Below are 18,418 nucleotides of genomic sequence, written 5' to 3'. Positions count from 1 at the left end.
AACCCAAAGCTAGCAGAGGGAAGGAAATAACAAAGATTAGACTTCCGGCCAAGATGGAGGCATAGGTGGAGGCACCGTACCTTCACATACAACCAAGATTGGAACAACAATTTAGAGGCAGAATAACACTCATAACTGACAGAAAATTTATCTGAATGGAAGTCGAAAAGCCAAGAAGTTGAAATAGACCCGTTCATCCAGACCGGTAGGAGGGGCAGAGACGAGCAGCCTGGCACGGGTGGAGGCGCAGAGAGCAGGGAGAGTTGGGCGCATAAGGCAACCCAGGGTGCGTGAGGCATCTGGGGCGCGCAAGATCACAGTGGGTGGACCCTGAGTACGCAAGCAGCAGCTGGCAGACCCAGTGAGGCAGCGATTGTGGAGTAGGGCAGAGCGCACAACCCAAGGTCCCAGGGAAGGGACTGAGGTCCCACAGAGAACGGAGCTACCGCCATTGTTCCCTCTTGGCCCCACCCCCACATACAACGTCACAACCCAGCGGCTAGGGTGCCCTGCCCTGGTGAACACCTAAGGCTCTGCCCCTCACCTTAACAGGAGTGATCAGACCAAAAAAAAAAAGAGAGAGAGAGAGAGAGATGGTTCAAACAGAAGAACAAATCAGTGCCCCAAAACTCATCCTTTTGAGCGACCAAGAGATAGCTAACCTATCAGATGCACAGTTCAAAGCACTGGTGATCAGGATGCTCACAGAATTGGTTGATTTTGGTGGCAAATTAGAGGAACAAATGAAGACTACAATAAGTGAAATGAAGAAAAATGAACAGGGAACCAATAGTGATGGAAAGAAAACTGGGTTTCAAATCAATGGAATGGACCAGAAGGAAGAGAGAAACAACCAAACAGAAAAGAATGAAGAAACAAGAATTCAAAAAAAAAAAAAAAAAAGAGGAGAGGCTTAGGAACCTCCGGGACATCTTTAAACATTCCAACATCCAAATTATAGGTGTACCAGAAGGGGAAGAGGAAAAACAACAAGTGGAAAAGTTATTTGAACAAATAATGAAGGAGAACTTCCCCATTCTGGCAAAGGAAATAGATTTCCAAGAAGTCCAGGAAGCTCTGAGGGTCCCAAAGAAGTTGGACCCAAGAAGGAACACACCAAGGCACATCATAATTACATTACCCAAGGTAAAAATGAAGGAGAGAATTCTAGAAGCAGCAAGAGGTAAGGGGACAGTTACCTACAAAGGAGTTCCCATCAAACTGTCAGCTGATTTCTCAAAAGAGACCTTACAGGCAAGAAGGGGCTGGAAAGAAGTATTCCAAGTCATGAAAGGCAAGGACCTACATCCCAGATTGCTCTATCCAGCAAAGCTTTCATTTAGAATGGAAGGGCAGATAAAGTGCTTCTCAGATAAGGCCAAGTTATTCATCATCACCAAGCCCTTATTATATGAAATGTTAAAGGGACTTATCTAAGAAAAAGAAGATAAAAAATATGAACACTAAAAAAAGATATCAAACTCACAGTTAGTAACAACCACACCTAAAACAAAAGCAAACTAAGCAAACAAATAGAACACGAATAGAACCACAGAAATGGAGATCACATGGAGGGTTAGCAACAGGGGAGTGGGAGGAGGAAAGAGGGGGACAAGTTATAGAGAATAAGCATAGACGGTAGGTAGAAAATAGACAGGGGGAGGGCAAGAATAGTATGGGAAGTGTAGAAGCTAAAGAACTTATGACACATGGACATGAACTAAAGGGGGGGAATGTGGGTGGGAGGGGGTGGCAGGGTGGAGGGGAGTGAAGGGGGTAATGGGACAACTGTAATAGCATAATCAATAAAATATATTTTAAAAAATAAAAAATAAAATTAAACACTTTTGTATATCAAAGGACACTATCATGAAAGTGAAACAACACATAGAATGAAAGAAATTATTTGCAAATCATATATCTGACAAAGGACTTATATCCAGGATATATAAAGAGCTACAACTCAACAACAACAACAACAACAAAAACCAATATAATTCAAAAATGGGGAAAGGATTTGAATAGCTATTTCTCCAGTGAAGATATACAAATGGCCAGTAAACACATGAAGGGGTGCTCAACATTATTAGTCATTAGGGAAAATCACATCAAAACACAGTAAGATACCACTTCACACCCAGTAAGATGGCTATTGCCAAAACAATGGAAAACAACAAGTGTTGGCAAAATATGAAGAAATTGGAACCCCTGTGTAAGGTAAATGGAAGCAGTCTGTCTTCCTGACCCAGGTGTCTGGGTAACTAAGGGAAGCAGTTTCCCATAACCTTGAGAATGGGCCTGACAAGTAATGTTCTCATAGCCTTGAGACCAGGTCCAATAAACGGTTCCCATAGCCTTGAGTGGGCTCGCATGTGTAATATGAAGCTCTGTTGTATAAGATCTGTTGGCATCCTTCCAGCTGTTTGCCTTTAGTACTTAAGCAGGCAGGGATTCCCTGTTAGGTGCCATGACATGTGCCATCCAAAGGGACTGGTGACACACAGTGTGCCACACAGAGACATGGAGGGGGCACGCAGCTTGCAGCACACATGGCTCACCCACCCTTGAATAAAGGTATGTCAAGCATCCCCACAGCTCTGTAAATATTCTCCCATCTGCCCAACTACCGTGAACATGTCAGGCCTTGACAGGCTGCAACACACCCTGTGAATTTATGATGGGAATGTAAAATAGTGAAGCCACTATGGAAAATAGTTTGGTAGTTTTTCAAAAAGTTAAACATAGAACTTCCCAGATTCCTCCCCTAAGTATACACCCAAAAGAATTGAAAACAGAGACTCAACCATATATTTGTTTACCAATGTTAATAGTAGCATTATTCACAATAGCCAAAATGTGGAAACAACCAAAGTTTCCATCAACAGATAAATACAGAAATAATGGAATATTATTCAGTCATAAAAAAGAGTAAAGTTCTATTACATGCTATAACAAAGATGAAACTTGGCAATATTATTCTAAGTGAAATAAGCTAGACAAATATTGTATGATTCCCTCTTTTAGGGTGTCTAGAATAGGCAAATTCATAAAGACAGAAAGTAGTAGAGGTACCAGGACCAGGGAAAGGGAGAAATAAGAAAATATTGCTTAATAAGTACAGACTTTTTATTTGGGATGAAAAAAGTTCTGAAAATAGTGGTGATAGTTACACAATATTGTGAATGTATTAAATGCCACTGAATTATATACTTAAATGGTTAAAATTAGACTTCTGGTTAAGATGGAGGCATAGGTAAACACACATTTCCTCCTCTTACAACTACAGAAAAAATTACAACTACTTTACAAAGCAAATATCACCCAGAATTGTCAGAAAATCAAGCTGTGTAGAAGTCTGACAACCAAGGACTTAAAGAAGCCACATTCATCCAGACAGGTAGGAGGCATGTAGACACAGAGTGGTGCAGAGAGGCACAGAGACACAAAACAGGCACTCCCACATCCACATGTGGTGGATAAAAATCAAGAGGGATACCTTGGAACAAGGAACCAAGCTCCAGACCAGACCACTCAGCCCAGAGTTCCAGCACCAGGATGACAAGTCCCCATTACTTCTAGCTGTAAATACTATTTGGGTTGGGATGGTAGAAGTAACTGTGGGATTCTAAAGAGACTTATCATAAAGGGCCTGCAACCAACTTAGGACTCACCTGAACCAACCCACTCTGGGATTCAATACCAGTACAACGGCTGGAAGGGCAAAAGTGGCATATGGGGAGAAATTTAAGTGACTGGAAACAGGGTGGGGTCTGGGAGACAGCTTTCTTCAGGGCAAAACTTCAGAGGCCAGGCAGTGGCACTGTCCTCTCTCTAAGCCCTCTCCACACAGACCCACAGAGCAGTGACATGGATTGCCCCATCCTGGCAATTTCTTAAGGCTCTGTCCCATACAACTTACAGCTGCCCTTTTCTACAATAGGCTGTGCTACTAAGACAGGGAGTCATAGAAGCTCTACCTAATACACAGAAACAAACACAGGCCAAAATGAGGAGACAAAGAAATATGGCCCAAATGAAAGAACAGAACAAAACTCCAGACAAAGAACTAAATGAAATGGATATAAGTAACCTATCAGACACAGAGTTCAAAACACTGGTAAATCAGGATGCCCTAGGAACTCCTTGGGTACTTCAACAGCATAAAAAAGACACAGGGAGAAATGAAGTTTACATTAAGTAAAATAAAGAAAAATCTACAGGAAACCAACAGTGGACAGGAAGAAGCTGAGAATCAAATCAACGATTTGGAACACAATGAAGGAAAAAAGCAGTCAATCAGGACAGCAAAAAGAAAAAAGAATTCAAAAACATGAAGAGGCTAAGAGCCTCTGGGACATCTTTAAATGTACCAACATCCAAATCAAAGGGGTGCCAGAAGGAGGAAGGGCGAGAAATTGAAAACTTATTTGAAAGAATAATAAAAGAAAACTTCTCTAATTTGGTGACAGAAATAAACATACAAGTCCAGGAAGCACAGAGAGCCCCAAACAAGATGGACCCAAAGAGGGCCATGCCAAGATACCTCGTAATTAAAATGCCAAAGGTTAAAGATAAAGAAAGAATCTTAAAGCAGCAGCAGAAAAAAAGAGTTACCTACAAGGGAGTTCCCATAATACTGTCAGCTGATATCTCAAAAGAAACTTCACAGGCTAGAAGGCACTGGCAAGAGGTATTCAAAGTGATGAAAATCACAGACCTATATCCAAGATTACTCTATCCAGCAAAGCTATCATTTAGAATGGAAGGGTAGATAAAGTGCTTCCCAGACCAAACAAACAAAAAAACTACAGGAGTTCATCATCACCAATCTATTATATGAAATGCTAAAGAGAATTATATAAGGAAAAGAGGAAGATCAAATATCATCTGCCTAAAAAATTAGAGAATTGAGTTCCAGCCAAGATGAAAGGAAATAGGAAGACAATTTCTTTCCCTGCACAATCAAAAGAAGGATAACTACCAATTAAAAACAAAAACAACCAGAACTGCCAGAAAATCAAACTGCATGAAAGTCTGACAATGAAGAGATTAAAGAAGAAACATTCATCCAGACTGGTAGGTGGGACAGAGATGGGCAGCCAGGGCAGAGAGGGCACACAGCAAGGTGGAAGCTGGCACACCGGGGTGAATAAGGCAGCAGCTCGGGGACTGGGTGTTCCATATTCATGTGAGGATAAACAGGGAGGAACAACTGGGTAACGAGACAAACCACTCAACCTAGGGTTCCAGCATAGGGAAACAGAGCTTCAAAACCTCTGGCTGTGAAAATCTGTGGGGGTTTTGGGAGCAGGATAAACTCCCAGTCTCATAGGAGAGTCTGTTGGAGGGGCCCATGGGATTCTAGAATGTACACAAGCCCACCTACCTGGGAATCAGCACCTGAAAGGGTATAATCTGCTTGTGGGAAGTGAGGGAAGTGACAGAAAGTGGGGCAAGAACCAAATAAACGGTGTTGTTCTCTCTCTGACCCTCTCTACTACTTACATGGCCACAACACAGCCAAGTGGGTTGCCCCATCCTGGAAAATACCTGAGGCTCCAGCCCTTACAATGTAAGAGGTACACAGCTAGAACAAAGAAATATAGCCCAAATGAAAGAACAGATCAAAACTCCAGAAAAAGAACTAAGCAATGAGGAGATAGCCAACCTATCAGATACAGATGAGTATGGTCACAAAATAAAGGAAGAAATGAAGGCTATACAAAGTGAAATAAAGGAAATATACAGGGAACCAACAGTGAAGGGAAGGAAGCCAGGACTCAGATCAACAGATTTGGAACAAAAGGAAGAAATAAACATCCAACCAGAACAGAATGAAAAAACAAGAATTCAAAAAACTGAGAAGAGGCTTAGGAACCTCTGGGACAACTTTAAACATACCAACATCTGAATGATAAGGGTGCCAGAAGGAGAAGAGGAACAGCAAGAAATTGAAAACTTATTTGAAAAAATAATGAAGGAAAACTTCCCCAGTCTGGAGAAGGAAATAGACATGCAAGTCCAGGATGCTCAGACAGTCCCAAAGAAGTTGGATCCAAGAAGAAACACACCAAGGCACATCGTAATTAAGTTACCCAAGATTAAAGATAAGGAGAGAATCTTAAAAGCAGCAAGAGAAAAGGAGACAGTTACCTACAAGACTATCAGCTGATTTCTCAAAAGACAACTTGCAGGCAAGAAGGGGCTGGAAAGAAGTATTCCAAGTCATGAAAGGCAAGGACCTACATCCAAGATTGCTCTATCCAGCAGAGCTATCATTTAGAATGGATGGGCAGATAAAGTGCTTCCCAGATAAGGTATGTGGACAATGTCTGCCATCTCTGCCCAGGCTGCATAACTTGTACATTTTTCTAAATGATTTGATACAAAGTCTTATTAAACAAAGATGTGTATAATAAAAAGAAAAAGAAGAACAAAACAATGAGTGATTAAAATGGCAATAAATTCACAATTATCAACAATTGAATCTAAATAACAAGCTAAGCAAACAAGTAGAACAAGAACAAAATCATAGATATGGAGATCATTTGGAGGGTTATCCATTGGGAGGGAGAAGAAGGAAATGGGAAAAATGATGCAGGGATTAAGAAGCACAAATTGGTAGATACAAAATAAATGGGAATGTTAAGAACACTATTAGGAACGGAGTAGCCAAAATACTGGAGTCCATGCATGGAGTCCATGCATGACCCATGGACATAAACTAAGGGGTGATTGTTGGAGGGAATGAGGGTTCTAGATGGAAGGGGCAAAGGAGGAAAAATTGGGACAATTGTAATGGCATAACATCAATAAAATATATTTTTTAAAAAATGAAATGGTTAAATCGTCGATTCTATATTATACATATTTTACCAAAATAAAAAATGTGATTTCTGAAAGAAGACAGAAAAGAAGAAAAAGAAAAGAAAGAAAGAATAGATGGTACAAAGAGAAAAAAAATAGCAAATGATGGAATTAAATCCAAGTCATATCAATAATCATATTAATTATAATTGTGCTAAACAACTCACTTAAAAGGCAGAGATTGTCAGATTGGGGGGAAGGGAGAGCAGGATACAACTATATGCTGCCTACTAGAAATCCACTTTAAATATAAAGACACAAGTTAGTTAAAACTAAAAAGGTGGGAAATGATATATATTCTAACTTTAATTTAAAGAAAACTGGATGATATATTAACATCAGTAAAGTACATTTCAGAGCATAATATATTATTAGAGCTAAGGAGGGTCATTTAATGACAATATAGAGGTCAATTCATCAAGAGACATAGTAATCCTAAACATTTAGGAATATAATAACAGAGTTAAAAAATTCATGAAGCAAAAACAGAACTGAAAGAAGAAACAGATTCATAATTATAGTTAGTTCAACATCCATCTCTCTCTCTCTCTCTCTCTATAAAACAAGTAGGTAGAAAAATCAACAAGGCTGAGAAGGCTTGAATAACACTATCAGCCAAACTGACCTATGACATTCACAGAGCACTCTACCCAACAGCAAAAAAATTAATGGGACATTTACCAAGATAGACCATATTCAGTGCCATAAAACAAGTTTCAATAAATTAAATAATTCAAGTCATACAAAGGATTTCTGTAACAATGCAGTTAACTTACTGGGGACTGAATAATACAAAGATATCTGGAAAATCCCCAAATATTTGGAAACTAAATGATAAATAAGCCATATGTTTAAAAAATATATTTGAAATGAATAAAAATGAAAATACAGTCTATCAAAATGTCTGCCTTTTAGGTAAAACAGTGTTTAGAAAGATATTCATAATGTGAAATGTCTATATTAGAAAAGAAGAAAAACCTCAAACTAATGACCTCAGCTTCAACTTTAAGACACTAGAAAAAGAAGAGCAAATAAAATACAAAGTAAGCAGAAGAAAGGAATATAGATCCCAGCAGAAATCAATGAAACAAAAACAACAGAGAAAAATAAATGAAACGAAAAGCTGATTATTTGAGAAGATTAATAAAATTTATGCTCCTATAGTCAGGCTGGTTGGAAAAAAAATTACAAATATCAGTAATGAAAGAGCAGAAATCACTACAGGATTTATACATATTAGAAGATTATAAATAACTTTATGCCCATACTGTTAACATCTTAGATGAAATGTACAGATTCTTTGCAAGACTGGATCTATCAAAGCTCACTCAAGAAAAAATAGATAATCCAGATAGCCTTATATCTATTTTTTAAGGTTTATTTTATTTTTATTCAAGAGAGGGATATATCAATGCAAGAGAGAAACACTGATCAGCTGCCTTCTGCATGCAACCCAATCAGGGATTGAGCCCACAACCTGGGCAGGTGTCCTGACCAGGAATTGAACCCAGCATGTTTTGGTTATGAGACAACACTCCAACCAAGTCGTGCTGGCCAGGGCCTTATATCTATTAAAAGATTGATATTGTAGTTTAAAAAAATTCCTACAAAGAAAATTTCTCCAAATGACTTCATTAGAAGTATCCTATAAAACATATAAAGAAGAAATACCAATGTCAATTCCACACAAACTCTTCCAGAAAATTAAGAGGAGGGAATTCTTTCCAACTCCTTCTATAAAGCCAGCATTACTCAAAACCAGGCAAGGGCATTACCAAAAAAGAAAGTGACAGAGTAATGAACATAGATGTAATGACTCTTAACAAAATTTTAGCAAATCAAATCAAACAATACATAAAGTTTAATACATCACAGCCAGATGGCATTTATCCCAGAAATACAAGATTAGTTCAACACTGAAAGTCTATAATATCAAAAGACTAAAGAAGAAAAACCATATGATCATCTCAATTAATCCAGAAAACAATTTTGATAAAATACAAAGATCTTACCTAACAACCACAACAACAACAACAAAACCCACCTCTCAGCATACTGACAATGAAAGGGAACTTTCACACTTCCACAATCTGATAGAAAAGCATCTGTGAATAACCTGCAAAAAACATCATATTTCATGGTGAAAAAAATGCTTTCCTCCTAAGATCAGAAATAAGACACAGCCCTGGCTGGTGTGGCTCAGTGGATTGAGCTCTGGACTGAGAAGCAAAGGGTTGCTGTTTCAATTCCCAATCAGGGCACATGCCTGGGTTGCAAGCCAGGTCCCCAGTAAGAGGTGTGCAAGAGGCAACCACACATTGATGTTTCTCTCTCTCTCTTTCTTCCTCCCTTCCCCTCTCTCTAAAATTAAATAAATAAAAATTGTAAAAAGATAGTGTTAAAAAAAGAGAGAGAAATAAGACACAGATGTTTGCTCTTACTTAGTTGTATCAACATTGCCCTAGAGTTGTAGCTAGCACAATAAGACAAGAAAAAGAAGTACGTATTAGAAAGGAAGGAGTAAACTTGTCTTTATCTCAGACAACATGATCATTTATATAAAAAACCTGATGAAATCTATGAAATACCTACTAGAATTGATAAGTGGGTTTAGCAAAACTACAGGAAACAGAATCAATAATTGTATTTCTATGTCTTATCAGTAAGCAATTAGAAATTTTAAAAATACCATTCAGCAATAAATTGAGATACTCAACAATGTAGATGAATCTGAGTAAAAGTCAGGAAAAAGAATACATACTTTACTCGTTCATATAAAATTCTAAATAAGCAAATGAATCTATAGGAACAAAAAGTAGATCAGTGATTGCCCAGGGACTAGGAGGGAGGAGGGATCCAGTGGGAAGGAGTGGGAGGGAAGAATTACAAAGGCGCACAAATAAGTTTTGAGTTACAAAATAAATTCATATTTGATTGTGGTGATTGTTTTGTGTGTACAAATGTCAAAACTTACAAGTTGTACAGTTTAAATATGTGTAACTTATTGTGTGTCAATATTTTTTAATTTTAAGGAATTTTTCCAGTTTTTAAAGCAGTCTTCTGGAAATTTGGGTTTTTTTTAATCATCCCTTTGGCATCTCACATTTTTTGTATCTCACATTTGATCCAAGGAACTTTTTCTTATTCAGAGAGTAAAAAAAAATAACACACATACACACCCAACTTCCCAAAATATTAGCCTTCAACCTAAAATTGGTTTTCTTTCACACATTTTCCTTTACAATTTATCTTGGCACCTTCCCTGTTATTCAATTGTGTCAGATACTAAGGGTGTTGAGGGGAGAGAGTTGGTTTCTAAGGTAACCACAGACAGGAAGCTATCAGGCTTGGGAGGCTAGAGTGCACACCTGGAAGGTGACACCACAGACAATGCAGACATTAACTCAGTGATAGTTAAGGTGAGAAGCCCCTTCTCCATGAAATATCTTGAGATCCTCAAAAGTGATGGGGAGGCAAATTTCTGGGAGTAATATCTCAAGGGAAACTGAGAGGGAAGACAACAAGCTGAAAGCACTACAGTAAGATTTGCTGGCTACTGCACCATTAGAAAAATAACTTTTTGGAGGGCTGAATTGTTAAACCACTGACTTCTATTTCCAGCTCCATGGGCCCATTTCTCATCAAAAAGCCCTGAACCTCTTCTATCTTTCTGAGAAGGTTCTGCTTAGGCATTGCTCTTTGGTTCTATCTTTCCCTCTTAGGGCTTGACATAGTACCTGTAACATAGAGGCAGTACTGTTGACAATTAAGCATAGGCTCTGGGGTCAGACGGCCTGGGTTCTCAGCTCTGTAACCCTAGACAAGTATTGTACCCCTCTGGGCCTCTGTTTCCCACCTGAAAATGCAGATAATAATAACTACTTCAAAAGGTTGCTGAGATTATCTAATGGTTAATACTTACAGTTTGTTTAGAACAGTATTTGGGTATTATTATTTCAGTATTACCTCAGAGATATAGCAGGTTCAGTTCCAAAACACTGCACTAAAGTGAGTATCACAATCAAGTGAGTCTCATTAATTTTTGGTTTCCTAGTACAAATAAAAGTTATGTTTATACTATACTGTAGTCTAAGTATACACTTTAGTGTGACAGCATTATATCTAAAAAAGCAAGGTATATATCTTAACAAAAATATTTTATGGCTTAAAAATGCTAACCATTATTTGAACCTTTAGTGAGTTGTAATTTGCTGGAATACCTTACATTCAATTAGTAAAAAAAAAAAAAAGTCCCACAATATCTTCAAAACACAATAAAGCAATGAGCAATAAAACAAGGTATGCCTGTATTTCATATTAAAATTTTATTGGGAACTCAATAGGTTTAATGAACAGAATATTCTTTTTTTTTAAGATTTTATTTATTTATTTTTAGAGAGGGAAGGGAGGGAGAAAGAGAGAGAGAGAAACATCAATGTACGGTTGCTGGGGGCTGTGGCCTGCAACCCAGGCATGTGCCCTGACTGGGAATCGAACCCGCAACACTTTGGTTCACAGCCTGTGCTCAATCCACTGAGCTACGCCAGCCAGGGAACAGAATATTCTGAGTGACAATAAAATAATGTGTGTAACACATGCTTAATATTGGTTAATTTGGCTACCCAGAAGCATTCTAGAGAAATCTAAATCAGCTAAAAAATAAACCACAAAATGTTCTCAGCTTTAGGACTAAACAATACTTTAATTAAGCAAGCCTCTGCATATCATCTCTCCAATTGATAAAAGTTGAAGAAGGTGAAGGATCTCCAAAAAACAGTGGCACTCTTCCTCCAATGGTGACTTTATTTTGCTAGGCCTGTCCCCTAACAGCATGTCGAAAGGAGTCCATCTTTCTAGAAAATACACGTAGGGGGCTGGGGATGTCTGTCCATGAATGAGAAACTGCTTCTCTAGAACTCACAGGGTGAACCATTCCAGTATACCACTGCTGTGCCTCAGCCATTCGATTAACTATTCAGTTTCTAGAATCCATCTGAGCAACCATAAAAGCTGACCATATCTGTTTTTTCTTTTCCTTCTTACTCCTAAAAATGAGACGGTATGAATTCTATCAGTTAATGGGATTTCATACAAATCACCTAAAACCCGTCTTTGTCATTTTTTCCTTGAGTGTAAATGAACTTAACTAATGGTCATAACATCTAATGTCCTACTATCCCACAGGATGTTGGGCAGAGAAAAGGATTCATTGATTAATAGAGTTCTGTGGGGAAAAGTTAAAAGAACTATTGTCAATTCAAAATATCACTTCTTAATATTTATCCTGGTTTTCCTGCCCAGCACTCTATAGTTCACAGAGTCCATGCTTGATCTTATTTAATCCTTAGGTAACAAAGCTAGAAAAGGATGCAACCCAAAACAACCTCAGTTCTTAGGACTCTTAATCTAGTGCTCTTTCCATTAACCAATAGCTGCTTCAAGATTCCTACAATGTAGTCTGCGCTGGACAAAATACAATCTTTTTTCCCCCTAAATTGAGATTTCCAATTTGCTTACATGGCCAGCTAACTGCAGGAAACTCTGTCCTGCTAAAGCCAACCCATCCCCATAGTCTTCAAAGTGTACAAAGAAATGCACTCATGTACATGAATAAAGTATTTGAGAATACAGTCATAATAGTACATAATTATAGGAAAAATAATTAGTTAAGCTTTATTAATTCTAATCCTTAACATACAGACTGACCTAGCACTCTTACTGGGTCATTACTTCAACATGTGAGATTTTTCCAGGAACCAGTGGTAATGCCACACATTACCACTGGTAAGAATGAATGCCAGACATTCATTTTCTTCATAATGCATGCCATCCTCTGGACAAAATACTTCTGTTAATTGCTACAAACCTTACAATTCTGAGTAAAGACAGGAAGAATGACCATGAAAATCTTCATTTTGCAGAAATTCATTGGTTATCTCCTGGGAAAGGCCTAAAAAGATATATTGAACATAGAAGAGATACACATTTTTATTTTACAGTGTTCTATGATGAGATAAGGCTGGCAAGTTTACTATCTAGCACTTATTTTCAAAAACAAAAACAAACAACAAAAATCCACATAATCTGTGCCTTAAAGGTGAACACGACAGCCCATTAATTTATGAGGAAGTCATTGCTTTTCTAAAGAAACTTATGCTTATGGAGAAATCACTTTGAAAATGCATGACTGGAAATGGTTCCAACACTGTGATTTTTTTTATTATCAAAAACAATGAGTCTCACCTATAAAAACTTATGCCAATACATTTGAAAAACAAGAATAAAGAATTTAAAAATCTTTTTCAAATCTAAATAAAGCTTAGTGGGTTTGGACCCACTTGTTAAAAAATTTAAATGCAACACCCTCCAATCATTCATGAACGACTTGATTGACATAAGATGTAAATTTATTAGTTGTATTTCAATTAAAAATCTTTGCATTATGATGAATGAGATTGGAAAATGGGTATCAGTAAATGCAATCAAGGATGCACTTCTTCCATTTGAATCTTTCCCAAATATTTTTTCATTACAACAGCCATTAACTTTCACTAAAAAGGTAATTTTAAAAATGTACTTCATCTTTCTTTCCACCTTTTAATATGTCTACTCGGGCATGTTTTATACAGTAGGTAGTAAAATACATGTAAATAGTTTTTTAAATATTACATATATTTTAAAAGCATAAGAAAAATGGTTGGCACCAGTGGTAGTTCTATCACCACAGAAGTGTCCTCATTTGGGAGCTTCATTTTGCAGGCAGTATGGGAAGGGAATAAACAACAAGATCAGTAGCAGTTTGGGCTGTGATGCTTCTAGGGGTTGGAGAAGTGGGGTGAAGGCAGCAGGTCTTTTAATTGCCATCCTGCATTTGGCATAATTTAGGGGAAGTTCCTGATCATTCCGGGTCCTCGCCTGATGCTTGTTAGTTTCTTTTTTCTCCTACTTGCAAACCCACCACTTCTAACACTGCTAGGATCACTCAGTTCCCTCTCTACTGCTCATGGATACGTGTGGGTAAACATATACACCCATGTATATACTTCATCCAAGAACAAAGTGGTGTGGAAGAGGACACGCAAACATCACTGCCCGCAGGGTATTTTACAAAAGCAAGAAGACAAAGTTCACTCCCCATTACTAATGAAAAAGTTTCCTTTTGCATCAATTATTTTTAATAATTAACTCTTGGGACTTTCTGATCAGTGTCCTGTTTCTTGGAAAGATTTAGAAACTGATTCTACGTGAGGGAGTTACGAAAATAGGACGGTCCTTGAAAGACCTTTTCCATCGAGTTCAAAAACACTTTACACAGCCTTACACTAGGATGCCAATACCAACCAAGCGAAGGTCTCTTTCCCTAATGTCGATCGGTGTTAGAAGTGGGGAGGGCGCAGAAATGGGAGGAAACAGTCAAAAGACCTTCTGACGCTCAATAAGGAGGCCACGACAAATTTTTGAAAAATAAGATGAAAAAAGAGGTGGAGACAGGGTTAGCAGTGGCGGTGGGAGAGCCGTGTGATGCTGGTGAATGCAGAGGTAAAACCTGGAACGTGGGGAGGGGACCTAGAAGCAGGCGGGAGGGGGAGCGGGGGGACAAAGGTTGAATCTTGCGCAGAGGGCAGTAAAATGGGGAACACGCAGCCCAAGCAGAGCGGCAAGAAGGCGGCAGGGGTGGTGACGGGGTCGGGGGCGGCGCAAGCTACCGCGCAGAGTCGGGGCCGGGGTCGCCGGCAGGGCGGGGCGACGGGCTGGGCCAGCGGTGAATCTCGTGGAGCCAGGGACAGCTAGGCCTCACAGAGGGGCAGGGCCGGAGACGCTGGGCCGCGGGGGGCGGGCCGAGGCGCGGCGGCGAGGGGTTCCCAGTGGGGCAGAGAGTGTTGGGAGTCCTGTAGAGGTACCGGCCTGCCGCCCGTCGAGCCCACGAACACCAAGACTGCGCGACCTGATGAAGGGAAGGAGGTAGCCCGCCGTCCTCCGTCGCGGCCGCGGGCGAGGGTTAAGGCCGGCGGCCTGCGCTGAGGAGGAGGAGGAGGAGAGGAGGAGGAGGAGGAGGAGCCTGCGGCCCCGCCCCCACCGGAGCGAGGGAAGGAGAAAGGCTCGCGGGGAAGAAGGAGGGAGGGGAGGGGGTGGCCGGCCGGGCCTGCGCCGGGCGGAGTGGCGAGCTGAAGGGAAGGGGCCCGGAAGGAGGCGAGCGCAGCCCGTGACGCTTGGAGCCGGACGCCCCCGTGCCCGCCGGCCGCCGCCTTCCCGGCCTGTGCTTCAGCCTGGAGCCCGCGGCCGTCAAGGCCGGAGCGCGAAGGGTCCGGCGCGGGGCGAGCGGGGGCCGGAGCCGAGGCTGCCGGCCGTCCAGCGCGGTTAGGCAAAGGAGGACTAGAGAGGCCGGGAGAAGCAGGCAATCGGATTTTTCCAGGAGGCTGGTGTGGAAGAAAATCCCACCCGAACTCAGATCCACATAATCATCCAAACTCCTCATAATAAGGAGCAGTGTTCAGGGCCGGGAGAGTGGGAGCGAAGGGGCTAAACGGGAGGAAGCGAAATCTCCGTTTCATGGAGGCTGAGGCAACAGAAAATTCGGAGCCTGGATGTGGACAAGCAAAACAGAACTAACTCAGGGAATGTCTTTCAGAAAAAGGCCGAACCTAGGCTGGGTCTGAGAATCAGGCTGGGTGGGTAGAGAAACGTAAGTTTAAAGGAAAAGAAAAAGGAGAGAAGATTTTCAGAGATTTTCTCTGTTTTGTGGTTATTGCTACCATTTTAAAGGTGAAAAGCATTGCATTTCAGGTGTTTTTTAATTTTTTTCTAGTGCGATCGGCTCATTAATAATTTCAGACCTTTGATGTAAAAGCTTTTTTGGTTTTAAAGGAAATTCATAATTTTGGTACCTAGGGTTGTACTGGACCTTGGAAGGAAGTGCTTTTGTTTACATGCTATTGTTGGTTTGATTTTTTTCTTTTACTGTCCAGCAAATCAGCTGGAAGATTTTTTTCCAGGTGCCAATTCGGATTATTCATAAATTTTTTCTTCCCTCAAATGTATCTGTTGTCATTGTAGCCGTGAAGACCAGAGATTTTTTCCCCCTTTGGAGCTTGAGGTGCTTTTACCAACAGGACAGCTGGGAAAACTGGATTAAAAGGATGGTTTTTATCTGTATTTTGCAGTAAGACTGATATTTTGAGGGCATATTCCTCTCTGTATTTCATTTTTTATAGCCCATAGCACTAACCATTTAGAGATTTGTGGTTGGGTTTTGGTTTCTAAGGTCATAGTTTTTTATTTTTCTTTCGCCTTTTTCTTTTTTTTTTTTTTAAGGAGGGGGAAGGGTGAAAGGGGACTAAGAAGCAGACCATATTAACTGGTAAAGTAGAATGGAGCTTCAGTTACTAGGGTCCTGAGAGCTGGAGGAAAAAGGATTCAGACTTCAAGTTGGGAGGCCCTCCTCTCACCTTCTTAAAAATTGCCAAGGATTCAGTCCTGATCAAGACATCAGTACCACAGGATTCTGAAACCGTGGAGACATCGAGAAACCATGAGTGTAAGGTTACCCCAGAATATAGACAGGTAGGTTGCCATAATGTGGTTTTTCAACACTTAAGACTGGTAGGGAGGGGGTTGCATTTTGATAAAAGGTTACAAAAGAAGGGTCTGGGTGGACTGTGGAATGGTGGGGTAGGAGCATGCAGTGGTCTCTGGGGACTGTCTGAGCTCGTGTGTTTATCTTCCTTGTGTGTGTTCCATATTCAAACATCTGAATTCAGTTTTTTGTTTCGTTTTGCTTTGTTTTTTTGTTTTTAATACCAGCAACAGACAGTGAAGCCAGGAGCTTGGAGAGAGGGGCAAATGCCCTTTAGGCTCTAGCCTGCAAAAGTCAAAGTCGGCTTTGACTTTTGCCACGGGGAGAGGCTGGAGTCCCTAACTTGCCAGCCTGGAGAATAGGAAGTGGGCGAAGCCAGGAGAAGGGTATGTGGGTCTGCAAGGGTGGATTGAGACTGGTTTTAGGTGTTGGAGCTGCTGGGGGAAAGGGCCTGTCAGGAGCCTGGGCCTCCACCTGGCGGATGTGTGGAATGTTTGATGATGGAAGTGTGTCCCGTTTCTAGAAGACAAAGGATGTTCTTGACCTGAATGATGGGACAGAAACACTCTTTGCACCCCTACAGGGCTGGATTTATTTTTTTAACCATGGGCTAATAATGGCTCCCAAATGAATAGGTCACATTAGGATTTTTTTTCCTCTTCAAGATGAGGGTTTACACTTGAGACCTGCCAACCAGCTGATTAAACTTTGAAGGTGTTTTTTAAAAGGCTTGATTTTGCAAAGTCGGCCTTCCCTGTGCCTAGAACCGGAAGGAGTTGTTTTGGGCCATTAGGCCTGATGGGCAGATGCATTGGCCCTTTAGAGCGAGCACAGGATGCCACTCCTCCACTCCCAGAGTCTGTCCAGCGACCCCATTACCGGTAACACTACAGTTTACAATGTTCTGAGGTATCTATCTGCCTTTTTTCTCCTTCCCCTCCCCGCCAACTTTTCTCCTTGAGAATCTTGAGAGAAGATTGATTGTTTTGCGTGTACTGCACATAAATCCTAACAGATGGAGAGACTGAGCAAGCAAATGGTGGGCCTGGGCCTGGAAAAAATATTATTGCAAAGATAGAGAAGACCATTATTGCTTTTTTTATGTCCATTTAATCTTTGATAACGCATGCTAATAATTTCTTTTTAGCTATAAAGTGTGCCCCAAGGTGCATGTAATCTGTCTCCCTCAAACAGTAACCCCTATTGCCTCAGAGTCCTATTTAGCAGTCCCCAGACAGAGGGACCTGACTTGGCAGAGGAAGATGCAGACAGTCACAAAGAACAGAAAGTGTATGTGGCTGGTTCTAACCTCCATCCTCACCTTTTTTGTGGCTTCTCTATAGTTTGACCTCTTGTAAAGGAGAGAACTGAGGCATGTAAAGGCAAGGGATTGAAATGATTACCTGCTGTCCTTTTCATTCCTCTTTGGAGTTTGGGAATTAGTGCACTTGCATTTTTGAGATTTGGATGGTGGGCTGTTTCTTTGAATTCAGAGATATGAGAAGATGGAAATCCAGCTGTGGGGTGGGCTGCAAGAAGGATGCAGTGAGGGTTCCTGCACTGATGTGAGATGCTCCTCTGGGAGTTTGTATATCCTCACTGTCTTCTCAGGATTTGTAAAGCACAGTGCATTTTCCTAAGTGCTGTCATAGGAACATACCTCATTTGAGCCTCATGATATTTCGGTGAGGCAGACAAATCAGAGGTTATTATTCCCATTTTACAGAAGAGATAATTGAGACTCAGAGAGGGTACCTGGTTTGCCCAGAACCATCTTACCTGACTAGAGCTGAAACTGCACTCAAACGCAGACCTCCTAAATCTGAATCCATGGTTCTTTTTATGGTCCCACTCTGTCTAAAGAGGTTTGTATACTGGCCCTGTGGAATGTGGCCAGCACTGTTTCACTCTCTTCTTGAAAGTAGGGTAAGATATTCTTCAGCATTCCCTTGTACTTTTTAACAGTCCTGGGCTCAC

The 18,418-nt window shown here is 40.6% G+C and overlaps 1 protein-coding gene across 17 annotated transcripts in view; it reads left to right on the top strand.

Moving 5' to 3' along the window:
- The first annotated feature begins 14,958 nt into the window (after positions 1-14,958).
- Positions 14,959-18,418, top strand: part of ARHGEF11 (Rho guanine nucleotide exchange factor 11) — a 115,323-nt gene continuing 111,863 nt past the window's right edge. For 8 of the 17 annotated variants that reach the window (XM_036015630.1, XM_036015635.1, XM_036015637.1 and 5 more), the window contains exon 1: positions 14,963-16,428. In XM_036015630.1, coding sequence (XP_035871523.1) covers positions 16,397-16,428 — 32 coding nt within the window. In that variant the 5' untranslated portion in view covers positions 14,963-16,396. Of the gene's footprint in view, positions 16,429-18,418 lie in introns of all 17 variants that reach the window. The other 9 variants (XM_036015634.1, XM_036015636.1, XM_036015629.1 and 6 more) reach the window with 3 other exon arrangements.

This window comes from Phyllostomus discolor, chromosome 14, assembly GCF_004126475.2.
Source record: "Phyllostomus discolor isolate MPI-MPIP mPhyDis1 chromosome 14, mPhyDis1.pri.v3, whole genome shotgun sequence".
In the NCBI taxonomy this organism is placed as follows: Eukaryota; Metazoa; Chordata; class Mammalia; order Chiroptera; family Phyllostomidae; genus Phyllostomus; species Phyllostomus discolor.
This window is presented reverse-complemented; position numbering and strand designations above follow the sequence as displayed.